The sequence below is a fragment of the Hippopotamus amphibius genome, chromosome 6, assembly GCF_030028045.1.
Source record: "Hippopotamus amphibius kiboko isolate mHipAmp2 chromosome 6, mHipAmp2.hap2, whole genome shotgun sequence".
NCBI classification, from domain to species: domain Eukaryota; kingdom Metazoa; phylum Chordata; class Mammalia; order Artiodactyla; family Hippopotamidae; genus Hippopotamus; species Hippopotamus amphibius.
The window spans coordinates 55,360,916-55,377,931 of record NC_080191.1 but is presented as its reverse complement, the minus strand read 5'-3'; the positions used below and the strand labels follow the sequence as shown (position 1 = coordinate 55,377,931).

General features: G+C 35.9%; 1 protein-coding gene across 6 annotated transcripts in view; it reads right to left on the bottom strand.

Moving 5' to 3' along the window:
* The window catches only part of ESR1 (estrogen receptor 1), a 357,503-nt gene that overhangs the window by 132,589 nt on the left and 207,898 nt on the right, over positions 1-17,016 (bottom strand). For all 6 annotated transcript variants that reach the window (XM_057738591.1, XM_057738593.1, XM_057738590.1 and 3 more), the window contains one exon: positions 9,350-9,685. In XM_057738591.1, coding sequence (XP_057594574.1) covers positions 9,350-9,685 — 336 coding nt within the window. The remainder of the gene's footprint in view (positions 1-9,349; positions 9,686-17,016) is intronic.

The window sequence follows — 17,016 nt, the reverse complement described above, 5'->3', positions numbered from 1 at the left end:
TTCCAGATGGGAACTTGATTATCATACTTGTATGATGTATTTTATCATAATGCTCTTCACATCTTGAGTCTGAGAAGAGAGATACTACCAGTTAAAAAATATGCCCTAGATATTAAGAGAAAGGAGAACTCAACTTATAATCACCAACATTTGAAAATTCTGACAATAGTCTGTTAGTAAAAACATACTTCTGGAACTACTAAAATAGTCCAACGAACTCATTATTTTTATTAAAATTCATCATGCAAAATGAAGTCAGCTGGGGGTTATGGTCCAAGATGGAGACATAGGAGACGTCTGAACTCAAAACCTCCCACAGCCATACCAAAACCTCCACTACAAACAGAGCGATTTCTTCTAAAAGAAATCCAGAAACTAGCCAAGTGATTCCTTCACTTTGGGCAAATGAGAAAATGCCCACATTGAAATGGGTAGGAAAGGCTGAGACACACTCTCACTATAAACCCCAACAAACCCTGGCACAGCACCATACAATCAGAAGAGAACTCATAATCCCAGCTTCCCCCTGAGGAGGGAAGGGTTTGGTCCCAACATTTAGCACCCCAGGAGTAAGCTCCCAAAACACAATGCTCTGAAAGCCAACAGGGTTTACATCCACCACATCCACTATGCTAGAGTAAACAAATTGTTCTTAATGGGTTCACAAGGACTCACTAACTTCCCAGGGTCCAGAATAAAAGAAACAAACAGACACACCCATCTCCCAGTAAGTCCCTGAAAAAGGTCTATTTGCATACTTTAACAGCTGCTACCTGAGAGTCAGGTTTCTAATTTAGCACCATCTAGGGACTGACTGATTCTCCCCAGAGACTCTGAAAGCAGTAGACACCATCTCTGCATTCTCTCTGTAGCCTGCTCCAAATCGCCAATATCTCCCTGGAAGGAGCTTATACACATGTTTGACACCCTAGTTTTTGCAGCTGTCACCTAAGGAAGATGTCCCTTGATCACCTGGCTCTAGTGATCAGCAAAGCTTGCCTTGTCAGCCCCACAGCCTTTTAAAAAACAAATGTTCTTAAGGGGCTGACCCACCAAGGTTCAACACAGAGGAAGCAAACAGAAAATCTCATCACCCAGTCTTCCCCTAAAATGGATCTATTTGTATACTTTACAAGCTGCTACTTGAGGGTTCAGCTACCAATCAGTCTGTATCTACATGCTCACTGAGATCCTTCCTTTTGGGATACTGACAGGTCTTGGCATACCCTCAACTATTGGGAGCCTCTAAGAACAAAGAAGGCACCTTGGAAAATCACAGAGGTCTGAGAGATGACCAAGAGCTCAGGCTGGGCTGAGCAGTAAGTTTCACCTCCAACATGAGACCACTCTGTCAAGACTGGGAGAGATGGCTGTTTTATCTAAAGGACAGAAACCAATACAGAGAGTCAAGGAAAATGAAAAAAAAAAAAAAGACAGAGGAATATGTTCCAAACAAAAGAACAAGATAAAACCTCAGAAATACACTTGAATGAAATGAAGATAAGTGATTTATCCAATGAAGAGTTGAAAGTAATGGTCACAAAGACACTCACCAAGGTCAGAAGAACAAAGTATGAATAAAGTGAGAAATTCAACAAAGACATAGGAAATATAAGAAAGTATCAAACAAATTACAGAACTGAAGAATACAATAATTGCACTGAAAAATTCAATAGAAGGGTTCAACATTAGCTAGATCAAGCAGAAGAAAGGACCAGCAAATTCAAAAACAGGGTAGTGGAATTCATCCAATCAGAGGAGTGAAAAGAAAGAAGCATGAAAAAGAGTGAAGACAGCATAAGGAACTTATATAAAGACAACATCAAGAAAACCAACATTCACATTACAGTGGTCTCAGAAAAGAAGAGAAAGCAAAAGGAGTAGAAAGCTAAAGAAATAATGGCTGAAAACATCCCTAACCTGGAGAAAGAAACAGACATCCAGATAGGGATGCTCAGAGAGTTTCAAATAAGATGAACCCAAAGAGATCCACACCAAGACACATTAAAATTAAAGTGTCAAGATAATCTTAAAAGCACAAAGAGAAAAACAACTTGTCACATACAAGGCTATCAATAGATAAGACTATCAGCAGTATTTCAGCAGAAACTTTCCAGGGAAAAAGGGAGTGGCATTTTTTTTCTTCAAAGTGCTGAATGAAAAAAAAAATCAACCAAGAATACTGTATCCAGCAAAGTTGTCCTTCAGAGTTGAAGGAGAGATCAAGAGTTTACCAGATAAGCAAAAGCTGAAGGAGTTCATTACCACTAGACTAGCCTTATGAGAAATGTTAAAGGCACTTCTTCAAGCTTAAATGAAAGGATGCTGATTGTAACAGGAAAACATATGAAAATACAAATCTATAAAATAGATAAACAACAAGGACCAACTGTCTAGCACAAAGAAATATATTCATTATCTTATAATAACCTATAATGGAAAAGAATCTGAAAAAGAATTTACACACACACACACACACACACAATTGAATCTCTTTACACCAGAATTACTGTAAATCAACCATCCTTCAATAAAAAAACAAAGTATAAATCTTACTAACTAGGTAAATATAGAGTTAAATTCAGAATACTCCCATATAGTAATGATGGTGGGTAATTAACTTATAAATTTAGTATGAAAAGTAGTAAAAATGTAAACCACGACATCAAACATAAAACATGGAAGGAGAGTAAAAATATAGAGCTTTGGAAGTTGTTATCAACTTAAAATAGGCTTATAAGTTGTTGTACATAAGCTTCATGATAGCTACAAAGCAAAAACCTATAATAGATATACAAAAGATAATGAGAAAGGAATCTAAACATACCACTAAAAAAAGTCATCAAACCACAAAGGAAAAGAGCAAGAGAAGAAAAAAGAAACAGGGAAATTACAAAATAGCCAGAAAAAAATCAACAAAATGGCATTAAGTAAATACCTATCAATAATTACTTTAAACATAGATGGACTAAATTCTCCAATGAAAAGGTATAGAGTGACTGAATGTATCAAAAAAAAAGGTCCAAATATGTGTTACTTATAAGATACTCCCTTCAGGTTTAAGGACACACACAGACTGAAAGTGAAAGGATGGAAAAAGGATACTCCACGCAAATGGAAACCAAAAGAAAGTGGGATAGTATACTTAACTCAGACAAAATAGAATTCAAGCAAAAGACTTTAATAAGAGACAAAATAGTCATTTTATAATGATAAAGGGGTTAATCCAATAAGAGGATAGAATATTTACAAATATTTATGCACCCAACATAGGAGCACCTAAACACATAAAACAAATATTACCAGACCTGAAGAGAGAAACAGACAGCAATACAACAGTATGAAAATTCAAAACCCCACTTTCAACAATAGATAGATCACCCACACAAAAAGTCAATAAGGAAAACACTGGACTTAAACTACATATTAGACCAGATGGACTTTACAGACTTTTCATCCAATAGCAGCAGAAAACACATTTTTCTCAAGCACACATGGATCTATTCTCCAGGATAGATCATATGTCAGAACACAAAACAGGCAATAAATTTAAGAAGATTGAAATCATATAAGGTATCTTTTCTGACCACAATGGTATGAAACTAGAAATCAAGTACAAGAAGAAAATGGTAAAATTCATGAATACTTGGAAATTAAACAACATGAAACTGAACAACAAATGGATCAAAGAGAAATCAAAAGAAAAATAAAAAAGTACCTTGACACAAATGAATATTGAAATAAAACATACCAAAACTTACAAAATGCAGCAAAGCAATCTAACAAGAAAGGTTAAAAGTACATTAAGAAAAAAGGAAAGCACTCATTACATTGAGCAAAAAAAAGGGAGCTCAAATTAACCAATTTTACACTTCAAGTAAATAGAAAAGAAGAACAAACTAAGCAAAAAAGTAGTAGAAGGAAGGGAATAACAAAGATTAGAGTGGAAATATGAAACAATATTAAAAAGACAACAGAATACATCATTGAAACTAAGTTGATTTTTTAAAAAGATAAACAAAAGAGACAAACCTTTAGCTAGACTCATGAAGAGAAAAAAAAAAGAGCTCAAATAAATAAAATCAGAAATGAAAGAAGAGACATTATAACTGAGAGCACACAAAGGATCATAAGAAAATACTATGAATCATTATACACCAAAAAATTGGACATTCGAGAAGAAACTGATAAATTCCTGAAAATACACAAGCTACCAAGACTGAATCATGAAAACAGAAAACCCAAACAGACTATTACTAGTAAGGAGATCAAATCAGTAATCAAAAATATCCCAACAAAGACAAGTCTACGACCAGATTGCCTCACTGCTGAAATCTACCAAACATTTAAAGAAGAATTTCAAACTGTTCCAAAAAAATAGAAGGGGAAACACTTCCAAAATCACTTTATAAAGACTGATACCAAAACCAGACAAGGGCACTACAAGAAAAGAAAATTATAGGTCAATATTCCTGATGAACATAGATGCAAAAATTCTCAACAAAGTATTAGCAAACCAAATTCAACAGTACATTAAAAGAATCACACACCAAAATCAAGTGAGATTTATTCCAGGGATTAAAGGATGGTTCAACATCCTCAAATCAATCAATACACAACATTAACAAAATGAAAGATAAAAATCATATGATCATCTCAATAGATATAGAAAAAGCATTTGCAAAATTCAATATCCATTCATGATAAAAACTCTCAACAACTCAACATAATAAAAGACATATATAAAAAGCCCACAGTTAACATCATACCAAACAGTAAGAAATTGAAAATTTTTCCTCTAAGATAAAGAACAAGACAAGGGTACCCAGTCTCACCAGTCCTAATTAATACTGGGAGTCCTAATCAAAGTAATTAAGCAAGAAAAAGAAATAAAAGGCATCCAAATTGAAAAAGAAGCAAAATTGTCCCTATTTACAGATGACATGACATCAAATATAGAAAATCCTAAAGACTCCTCCAAAAACTATTAGAATAAATTCAGTAAATTTGCCAGATAAAAAAGCAATATACAAAAATCAATTGCATTTCTATACACTAATGACAAACTATCAAAAAGAGAAATTAATGAAATGATCCTATTTACAATTGCATTAAAAAGAATAAATTACCTAGGAATAAACTTAACCAAGGAGATGAAAGATCACAACACTGAAAATGATGACATTGATGGAAGAAAAAGAAGAAGACACAAAGAAAGTGAAAGATATTCCATGCTCATGGACTGGAAGCATTAATATTGTTAAACTGTCCATACTACCAAAAACAGTTTACAGGTTCAATGCAATTCCTACCAGTCTCAATAGCATTTTTTACAAAAACATAAAAAACAATCCTAAAATTTTACGGAACCACAAAAGATCCCAAATAGCCAAAGCAACCATGAGATCGACAAACAAAGCTGTAGACATCAGAGTCACACTTCCTGATTTCAAACTATATTACAAAACTATAGTGATCAAAACAGCATGGTATTGGCATAACAAAAATGTATATCAAGGGAACAGAAATAGAGAGCCCAGAAATGAACCCATGCATATATAGTCAACTAATATTTGACAAGAGAACCAAGAATATTCAATGGCAACAGGACAGTGTCTTCAAAATATAATGTTGGGAAAACTGGATATTCACATGCAAGAATCTATACCACTATCTATACCACTCATGAAAAAAAAAATCAATTCAAAATGGATTAAGGATATGAACATAAGACCTGAAATTATAAAACTCCTAGAAAACACAGGGAAAAAGCTCCTTGACATCAATCCTGGCAATTTTTTTTTTTTTTTTTTGGATTTGACACCAAAAGCAAAGGCAACAAAAACAAACATAAACATATGAAACTTCATCAGATTAAGAAGTTTTTGCACAGCAAAGGAAATCATCAACAAAACAAAAAGGCAGCCCACCAAATGGAAGAAATATTTGCAAATCATGTATCTGATAAAGGGTTAATATCCAAGATATATGAAGAACACATATATCTCATTAGCAAACAAAAAACAAAAAACAAAACCCAATATGATAAAGTGGGCAGAGGAACTGAATATACATTTTTCCAAATAAGATATACAAATGCCAATAGGTACATAAAAAAATCCTCAACCAAATCAAAACCACAATGAGATATCACCTCACACCTGTTAAATTGGCTATCATCAAACAGACAACAGATAATAAGTGTTGATGAGGATGTAGAGAAAAGGGAATCCTTGTATACTGTTGGTGAGCTTGTAATCTGGTGCAGCCACTGTGGAAAACAGTAAAGAGATTCCACCCACCCACACCCCCCCCCCCAAATAAAACAGAACTACCAGAAGATCCAGCAATCCCATTTCTGGGTATATATCCAAAGGGATTGAAAGCAGGATATCAAAGACATATCTGTACCCCCATGTTAAATGCAGCATTATTCAAATAGCCAAGATATCCAAGATATGAAAACAAGTTAAGTGACCACCAACAGAGGAATAGATAAGAAAGATCTGGTAAATCTATATCTACACGGATATATATAATGGAATATTATTCAGCTATGAGAAAGAAGAAAATCCTGCCATTTGTGACAACATGGATGGAACCTGAGGGTATTATGCTATGTGAAATAGGCCAGTCAGAAAAAAAGAAATATTTCATGGTATCACTTATACATGAATCTGAAAAATAAAAAGCCAATTTCACAAAAAGAGAGTAGAAAAGTGATTGCCAGGGTTTAGAGGATGGGACAAATAGGGGGAAGTTGGTTCGAGTATAAACTTTCAGCTTTAAGATAAAAAAGGTCTGAGGATCTAATATAAAACATGGTGACTATAATTCAAACCACTATTGCATAATTGATTTGCTAGGAAAGAACTTAAATGCTCTCTTCAAAAAAAAAAAAAAAAGGTAAATATGTGAGGTGATGGATGTTTAATTTACTAGATGTAGAGAGTCCTTTTATAATGACTAAGTATATCAAATTACCATAATATACACTTTAAATATAATTTTATTTGTCAATTATAATCCAGTAATGCTGAAATTTTAAAAAACGAAGTCAATTCACAGTCTCTGTTATACTGATAGCCATCTGAGGATATCCAAATGTACCAGGCAGGTTTCTGTATCACATTGCTAATTCCAGGTACTTTTACAACTGGCTTTCTTACTGCCCTTCTTACTAAGGATGTTTTCTATTCCTTCTATGTTAAATTGATATTATTATTATTATCCTAAAACTATGACCATATAAATGTACTATTGTCTATATTAGATTTTTGGTGTGAGCTCTTTTTTTTTTAATGACAGGTGGTATTTGGATATAAAAAAGCTTTTCAAAATGTGACTGTCAAATTTTCTGAAAAGCTTGACAATCATCTTCAAAGATGATTCCAGAAGACATTTTTCTTCCCTCATTTTTCATCTTTTTAAAATCAATGACTATTTTTATTCTGCTTGGGCAGACTAGTAGGCTTTTGATTTACAACAGCTATATTCCAATAGTATATATATAATTTCAATTCTGCCTTTATAATTTTTTTTAAACAATCCAGTAACAAAATACAGTTTGTCCCACGGATTTTGGCTTCACTCAGGTCTTTTAAACTAATATAATCAAGTTATAGAGTGGTTTTGCTACACATCTCGTTATCATAAATTTGCTTAGTTCTGGGTTTAACAGTGGGATGGCTAAGCATGGACATAATATTTTCCTTCCCTTGATTTCCATCTCCATTTTATCCCTAAATTCAGAACATTATTGCCATGAATTCTTCATCCACTGGTAATGTATGTGAATTCTCATTGTTTCGAATGCCTTTCAGATTTTTATAATTATAAAAATGTCATGATGGAGGTCTACTGATAGCTATGAAAAATATATACTTGACTTCAACAGTGCTCTGGAACTAATATTACCACAACTTCATTAGGGAAAGCATATGCTTATAGGACAATAAAATTTCACAGTAACTAAGAGTTGGCTCTCAGGGATATGATCATTAGTTGTTGAGTTTTTTTTCCTCTTCTCCCAAAACATTTTTTTTTTAAAGGCAATAATGGATATAAAGATAAAACCTATAACCACATTACAAGTAAATTCCAGTATTTACTTCTCATGGGTCTGCTTCATATAGGAATGCTAAGTAGGTAAGTGCTCATTAAAACTCAATTCCAAAGATGGCAGGGAGTTTTTATTTGCCAGTTGGACCAACTCTGAAAATCTAAATATGCCTGCTAATCCCCATGTTTCTATGTAACCCAACCCCTGCTACCTAAATAGATGCCCTCTCTCAAGCCTGGATCACAACATTGCTGGGTCCTTATTCAAAGGACCACGTTCATATGTTAATAAATGCAAATACATGAACTAGTATCTAAGGCCAGATATATGTTTACTTGGCCTATAATACATCTCTAAAATGCAAGTTCAAAACTCCACATTTATTTAATTTAATAAAAAACAGCCCATGCTTCATAGGTAGTAATTAATTTCATCTATTAAAAGAAAGCACACAAGACAATCGCTATCTAAATTCATTACTCATTTGATCTACAAGCCCAGAAAAAAAAAGATTTAACTTCCTCTTGCCTTGGTTCATCTATGTTAGCTCCTGAATGGATATGATGGGGCATGGAGGAGGTCATTTTCTAGTCTTGTTTCCATAATAACTAGAGTTCTTCTCCCTGAACAACAAGAGCAACAGTCAAGTTTTACAGGAACATCAGTTCTGAGAGTATCAACTGAAGGACCAAGTATCACTTCAGCCACTGTTCTCTCTCTACAAGTTCCTCTCAGGGATGAGAACCTAACTTATTTTTCTATTGTATTATCTTTCTCCTAAAATATTAAGAATAGATGGTTGAATGAATAATTGGCATTCAGTAAAGAAGAAAAAAACATTATCTCTTTAGCCTATAAATACCTTAAAATAAAATCTTTTAAGATAAAATTGATGATTCATAATTTAGGTGTTTTGAACAAAAGTCCTCAATATTAAAATTTTATAGGGCATAGAGCAGTTAGTAGTAAAAATTTCTGCCATCGTGAACACGTACTATTAAATACATTTATTATCTAGTGTCCACCCCAGATTTTTGATGAATATCAATGGGTTAAAAATAATCTCGGACTAAAGTCTTTAATCATCTAGATCTTGATTTCAAAACATTATTTCCTAATTTCCAGGAGAATTACAGTGTATGGATACTGAAAATTAACCAACTCTGAGTAACCCTGAAATCAATTAGATAACAAGCTATTCTTTCCCACTGTTTCTCCCTGATACAGTAACCAGTTCATGAATAGTTAATGGCTCTTAAAAATAAACGTCGAGCTTAGTGTTCTTACCTGGCACCCTCTTTGCCCAGTTGATCATGTGTACCAGCTCCCTGTCTGCAAGGCTGGTCAGCAAGCCCATCATTGAAGCCTCACTGAAAGGTCTGGTAGGATCGTACTCAGAATAGATTATGGGGGGCTCAGCCTCCAACAAGGCACTGATCATCTGATCCGCTGTCAGGGACAAGACCGGGCTGTTCTTCTTAGTGTGTTTAATCAAGAGTGGGCTTGGCCAAAGGGTGGCAGCTCTCATGTCTCCAGAGGGCGCCGCTTCATTCCTGCCCTCCCCATCATCTCTTTGGCGCTTATGCTTCAACATTCTCCCTCCTCTTCGGTCTTTCCGTATCCCTGAGAACACAAGAAAAAAAAACAGTTTACTCTTTGCCTCATATGAACGTTCACACTAAAACCATCTTTGATGTTAACAGCCCTTTATTTTATTTAAGAAAATAGTTTGGGGCACAGCTGTGCTGGTATGTGTTTAACAACCAGCTGTCCATGAGGAAAAAAAAAGACTGACTTGTAGCATTCACCAATTTTCATGGTGTAACTACTCCCACCATGGCAAATTTCAAGCTACTTGTCTGAGATCAAGCAGCGTACAAAACGCCTGAAAATTTAACAACAGGCTTTTGTAAGCCAGTACAAGCTGGTCTAACAAATGGTTGGGTGTGTGTGTGTGTGTGTGTGTGTATGTAACAGATACTATAAAAAGGACAGCATGATAATAATTACTTATTCTTGAAATATGGCTTATATCAAAGATTGCTCCTGCTATGAATATTCTTTCAAGAGTAAATTTAAAAGGCACCTTTAAAAAGCATTTAATGGACTTCCTTGGTGGTGCAGTGGTTGAGAACCCACCTGCCAATGCAGAGGACACAGGTTCGAGTCCTCGTCCAGGAATATCCCACATGCTATAGAGCAACTAAGCCTGTGTGCCACAACTACTGAGCCCACAAGCCGCAACTACTGAAGCCCCTGAGCTCTGGGGTTCTTGTGCCGCAACTACTGAGCCCCGAGTGCTGCAACTACTGAAGCCTGTGCACCTAGAGCCCCCATTCTGCAACAAGAGAAGACACCACAATGAGAAGCCAGTGCACCACAACGAAGAGTAGCCACTACTCGCCACAACTAGAGAAAACCCGTGAGCGGGAACAAAGACCCAATGCAGCCAGAAAAAAATTTTTTTAATTTAAAAAAAGCATTTAATAAACATCCTTATCATCCAAGTAGACCTCTTAATGGAAGACACTAAAGAGGAATGATTTATCCAAAACATATCTGACAGCCTCTGGACCCCACAGGTGTTCAGTCGGTCTTTCATTGCTGCTAAAGCTATACTTCATCACCTGAGGAACTGATCCACAACCCTCAACTTGTTTACTTGCTTCCAAGATTGACACAAATGTATTTCTATTTTCCTAATATAAAAGTTTTTAAATAGTTGAAAATTGTTTCCCCACAAAGATTTACCCAGCTGCAGTTTCCACTAATTAATTATAGGAGGGGAGGGAGACTCCAACATCTTTTGTAGAGATTCTTTGAGGTTTTGGCTCAGCATCTTAACCTGGAAAACACCAGGCTGTAGTGCTGAAATGTATCAGCAGAAACAAATATTTTAGAGGACAAAAATGAACACAAGCTTCCATATTTTCCAAAACTCTAATCTCTCCAAAGTATGCCAGATAGCAACAGTTCTTAGATTTATATAAAAGAAATAATCATTTTGGTAAAAAGTTAATACAATTATTTTTAATATTAAAGACATGAGAAGTAAACATTCTTTATAACATATCACCTGTTCTCTTACTCCAAAACAAATGAATAACTAACCTCAGAACTTTTTCCTATTTTGTTCTAACTTGTCACAGAGTTTAGATGTTTTTATATGGACCATTTTTTAAAATCTTTATTGAATTTGTTACAATATTGCTTTTGTTTTATGCTTTGGTTTTTTGGCCCAGAGGCATGTGGGATCTTAGCTCCCTGACCAGGGACAGAAACGGCACCCCCTGCGTTGGAAGGCGAAGTCTTAACCACTGGACCACCAGGGAAGTCTCTGAATTTTTTATGTACAGCTTTTATTCTTATAGGTCTAGATTACTTATGCTAGATGATACTAAAAATATAATGAAGCCACTGACCCTTCCTATTTGTTCAGTATTAAAATAAGCATTTCTCAGAACTCTTAGAACAAGTAACAGTTGTAAAGATTATTATCAATAACATGCACTGAGCACTCATCATGTGCTTAAGCACTTTATATATACCTTACATGTAAGCATTTTACAACTAATTTAGTCCTCACAATATTCTTGCAAGGTAATATTGGAAAACCACTGCTTTAGAAAGGTTAATGAACTTGTCAGAGACCATTCTCTATTAAGTATGATTTAAGAGCCTAGCTCTGAAATGATTTTTTTTTTCAGTTAACAGAGTTTTAAAATTGTATACAACAAAGTTGACAAATTTAAGCACACCTACAAGTAAACAGGTCAAATGAGAAGAACTGTCATATCTGACTAGTCGTTGTCCTTAGTCAGACATTTCAATCTTTCCATCGCTAGATGTGCTAAGAGTATAATATCTGAACTGAGGAAGGTGATACTCACACCCTACTCTCAGCTCATCAGAGCACACCTGGAGTATCACACTCAGTGCTGGATACTGCGGAGACAAGCAAAACAAATCTATTCAGAGTAACTAGGATGGTGAGGAGATGTGAAATCAGGTCACACAGAGAACCACTGAAGAACAAAGAGGGGGGTTAGCCTAGAGAAAAAATGACTTATAGGAAACATGAGTGTTACCTTCACATGGCTGTACTGTATAAAATAGCATTATGGTCTGAAACTTTGTGTCCCCCAAAAATGCATATGTCAAAATCTAATCCCCAATGTGATGGTATTCAGGGGTGGGCCCTTCTGGGGTCATTAGGTCATGAGGGCAGAGCCTTCACGAATGGGATTAGTGCCCTTATAAGCAGAGGCTAGGGTGCCAGCTCGCTCTCTCCACCCTGTAAGGATATGAGAAGACAGCTGTCTACAAGCCAGGAAGCAGACACTCATCAGACACCAGATCTGCTGCCAAGCTTGGACTCCCCAGCCTCCTGAATTGTGAGAAGTAAATGTTTGCTGTTTAAGCCATGGTATTCTGTCATAGAACCCCGAACTAAGAGAGATGGATTTAACTTGCTCTTTATGAGCCCAAAGGGCAAAACAGAAGAAATATGTGGAAACTATGAGTAGTTAGAGCTCATTACAAGGCATCAGTTTGTAGGGGTCAAAGCTGACAACAAAGATAGAATCTGCTGCCACAGGAAAGAATGTGTTGGATCACTGGAGGTTTCCAAGAATAGGCTAGATGAAGACACTACAAGGGTGTTACCAAAGGCATCTAATTACATAGTATTTGCACTACGTGACCTTCAATATACTTTCCATCCTGAAACTGTAGGACTCTATAATCTTCCATTTAGAATGTAAGGCCAGTGGCCTTGGAATGAAAAACAGGAAAAGAAGATCAAAAGCAAAGAATTACTATAGGTTTGCATTTCATAGGAAATACTGCAGTCAGAATTTTGAAAGGATGATTCTGATTGTTATTTACCTACTTTGGATGGGAACTAGGGTGAAAAAAATGCATTGTTCTTCAATATTAGACAGAGTATAACTCAAATACTCTTTGTCCCCCTACTATATAACTTTAGAAAGAGATAGAGAATGTGTACAGATCTTATTGGAAAGCTGCAGCATTCCAATAAAATCTTTTAATATCAGACCTACATGGAAAGATAAAAGGAAGTGACTTGAATAAAGAAGAAATGGTTAAAGGTGATATTGTTTACCCTAAGATGAAACCAAGTTACCTAAGTAATCAAGTAACGACTACACACAAGCATTTTACTTTTTAAAAATGAAGTTGATGCTATCTGTTATAACTGTAATTTATCTTCATTTTAAAAGATTTCCAAGATAAAGACAAGTAGATAGATGGTTAAGGAAGCAAAACAAAACATAGTATTACCACCCACGTTAAAAGGTCCCAGCAGTCATACTACAGACAATCTGATCTCCGGAAGAAGAATTTTAAACTCAATTCAGGTTCTAGGAGTGACAGTTATCAAAAATTATCTATCAAAGTATTCTTTCACTTCATAAAAATTTGTTCAGTACTTACAATGCATATTCACAGATGATGCAGTGGGAAGCAAAGACAGACTGTGTTACCCTCCATCAAGTTTTCAGTTTGGAGGGAGGAAACATAAATCAAAAGTTATTGTGTATTTGTGGAATGAATAAATGAACTACTCAAAACACAATGGAAGAGAGGAGGTGATGCTAAGAGGAAGAGACAAAGAAGGCTTCACTAGGAGACAAAGTTACATTTGAGCCAATTCATGAGATTTCCTTTCTTGGAGAAATTTCGAAGCTGGCTATTCAGATGGTTTAGGTATAGCACTCCTTACAACAGTGAGCTGAACCACCACACCTCTTTGAATCTCAAATATTTGATTCATGGCATTGAACACAAGACAAAGACGGCCATAGGCTGTGAATGCAGAACAATAAAATTTGTATGGAAATGCAAAAGACCCTGAATAGCCAAAGCAATCTTGAGAAGGAAAGACAGAGTTGGTGGAATTGGGCTTCCTGACTTCAAGACAGTATGGTACTGGCACAAAAATAGAAAGGAAGATCGATGGAACAAAATAGAGAACTCAGAGATAAACCCAAGCACATATGGGCACCTTATCTTTGACAAAGGAGGCACGAATATACAATGGAAAAAAGACAGCCTCTTCAATAAGTGGTGCTGGGAAAATTGGACAGCAACATGTAAAAGAATGAAATTAGAACACTTCCTAACACCATACACAAAAATAAACTCCAAATGGATTAAAGACCTCAAGGTAAGGCCAGACACTATCAAACTGCTAGAGGAAAACATAGGCAGAACACTCTATGACATCCATCAAAGCAAGGTTCTTTTTGACTCACCTCCTAGAATCATGGAAATAAAATCAAGAATAAACAAATGGGACCTCATGAAACTTAAAAGCTTTTGCACAGCAAAAGAAACCATAAACAAGACAAGAAGGCAACCCTCAGAATGGGAGAAAATACTTGCCAACGAAGCAATGGACAAAGAATTAATCTCCAAAATATACAAGCAGCTCATGCAGCTTAATGCCAAAAAAGCAAATAACCTGATCCACAAATGGGCGGAAGACCTAAATAGACATTTCTCCAAAGAAGACATACAGATGGACAACAAACACATGAAAAGATGCTCAACATCACTCATCATCAGAGAAATGCAAGTCAAAGCCACAATGAGGTATCAACTCACACTGGTCAGAATGGCCATCATCAAAACATCTAGAAACAATAAATGTTGGAGAGGGTGTGGAGAAAAGGGAACTCTCCTGCACTGTTGGTGGGAATGTAAGTTGGTACAGCCACTATGGCAGACAGTTTGGAGGGTCCTTAAAAAACTAAAAATGGAACTACCATATGATTCAGTAATCCCACTATTGGGCATGTACCCAGAGAAAACCATAATCCAAAAAGAAACATGTACCACTATGTTCATTGCAGCCCTATTTCCAACAGCCAGGACATGGAAGCAACCTAAATGTCCATCAACAAATGAACAGATAAAGAAGATGTGGCACATATATACAATGGAATATTACTCTGCCATAAAAAGAAATGGCATTGAACTATATGTAATGAGGTTGATAGACCTAGAGACTGTCATACAGAGTGAAGTAAGCCAGAAAGAGAAAACCAAATACCGTATGCTAACACATATATATGGAATCTGAAGAAATGGTACTGATCAATCCAGTGACAGGGCAAGAGTGGAGATACAGAAGTAGAGAATGGACTTGAGGACACGGAGCTGGGGTGGAGGATGAAGGGGAAGCTGGGATGACGAAGTGAGAGAGTAGCATAGACATATTTACACTACCAACTGTAAAACAGATAGCTAGTGGGAAGTTGCTGTATAACAAAAGGAGATGAATTTGATGATGGGAGATGCCTTAGAGGGCCAGGATGGGGCAGGGGTGGGGGTGGGGGGAGGGAGTCGCGGGAGGGAGGGGATATGGGGATATATGTATAAATACAGCTGATTCACTTTGATGTACCTCAAAAACTGGTACAAGAGTGTAAAGCAAATATATTCCAATAAAGAGCTTAAAAAAACACACACACACACAACTGGAGAGATGGAGGAGAGAGCTGCATATTTATAAAATCATCAAATAGTCAAATAAGGTAGGTAGATTCAAGTAGCATTAACAAATATTTTCTTAAATTCACCCCTAAATGTTCTGTATTTTTCAAATGTCAAAGTCCCTATAAAATGTACAAACAGAGCAAAAATAGGAAGTTGTACATTTTGTGTAGCCAACTGCATGTGATAGGAACCCTGGGCACAGCTCAATGAGGAAAGCAACCACTTCTACTTTTAAACAGTAATTGTCATATTAGCAGTGACCTATCAGGTTATTACCAGCAATAATATTGCATATTTTATAGTAGTTTAAAAAAATCAAACTTGAATTGAGTGGAACAGGTGAAAAATGGCACAACTTCTACTATTTTAACCTAGGTTAAATGAGACTTGCAGATCACAGCCAACAATTACAGCCTGTGTCACTATGGAATATATAGCCAGTTCCTAATTGTATACAGGAATGTGGTAAAGGAGTGGCAAGCATAATTGAAATCCAAAGATAAAATTAAAAACTCATTCTATGCTCCCTACCAAGAATTTTTCCAGACAACATAGATTGATAAGTATTTTACTTAAGCTCACTTTCTTTTGTCTAAATTATTTTAACTATTTTGGTATTTTAACAAATGTTCACCAAGCAGAGGAGGAAAAAAAACCAATTAGCTTAGATCATGCAAATATTAAACAGGCAGCCTCTTGACAGTCAAGACGTTTATTTGTAACAAGAAGCAGTCTGCTTGTAACACCATATAAATAAGATATAATGCCATATACAAGATGTATTGTCACTCAGTACCCCAAAATGTCATTTCCCAGAATGGTTAAGCAAAATATTTAGCAGCATAATACGGACAGCATATAATGGATATTCTAGTATACAAACATTAGCTCTCAAATTGTGTCACTGATTAGACAAGAGTTGTATCACAACAAATTTCTTCATGTTCCTTTTAAAATTTTGTAAGCTTACAATAATTCAAGGATTACCCTCAGGCTTGAGAAACAAACTCTCTCCTATCCATTAAGGCCACCATACACATGAAATGCCACCACTTTGAATTTTATGCCCTTGGGTTAAGCCTTCTTTAATATCCTTGTCGCACTTGTTGTAAGGATTTAGAAGCTGAGTATAGAACCTCCACTTAGTAGCACTCAATATGAATTTGAGTGATTCTAATCCACTAGGAAGTGTTAATTTAAGGGAATTAATTAAACCAATAACTCAGACCACTGGGATGAGAATGAAAGGGGAGAGATGATGCCCAGGGCGCTCTCTAAGATCCCTCAGGAATCTCTCTAAGGCTGCCTGGGCTTGGGGAGGTCCACAGCAAGGCAGCATAAGGGCTGAGCCCTGGCAGGGAGAAAGTGGCTGAAGACATATCCACTGCTTAAACAATTATGTCCTGGCCCTAAAATAAAAAGATCTGTCC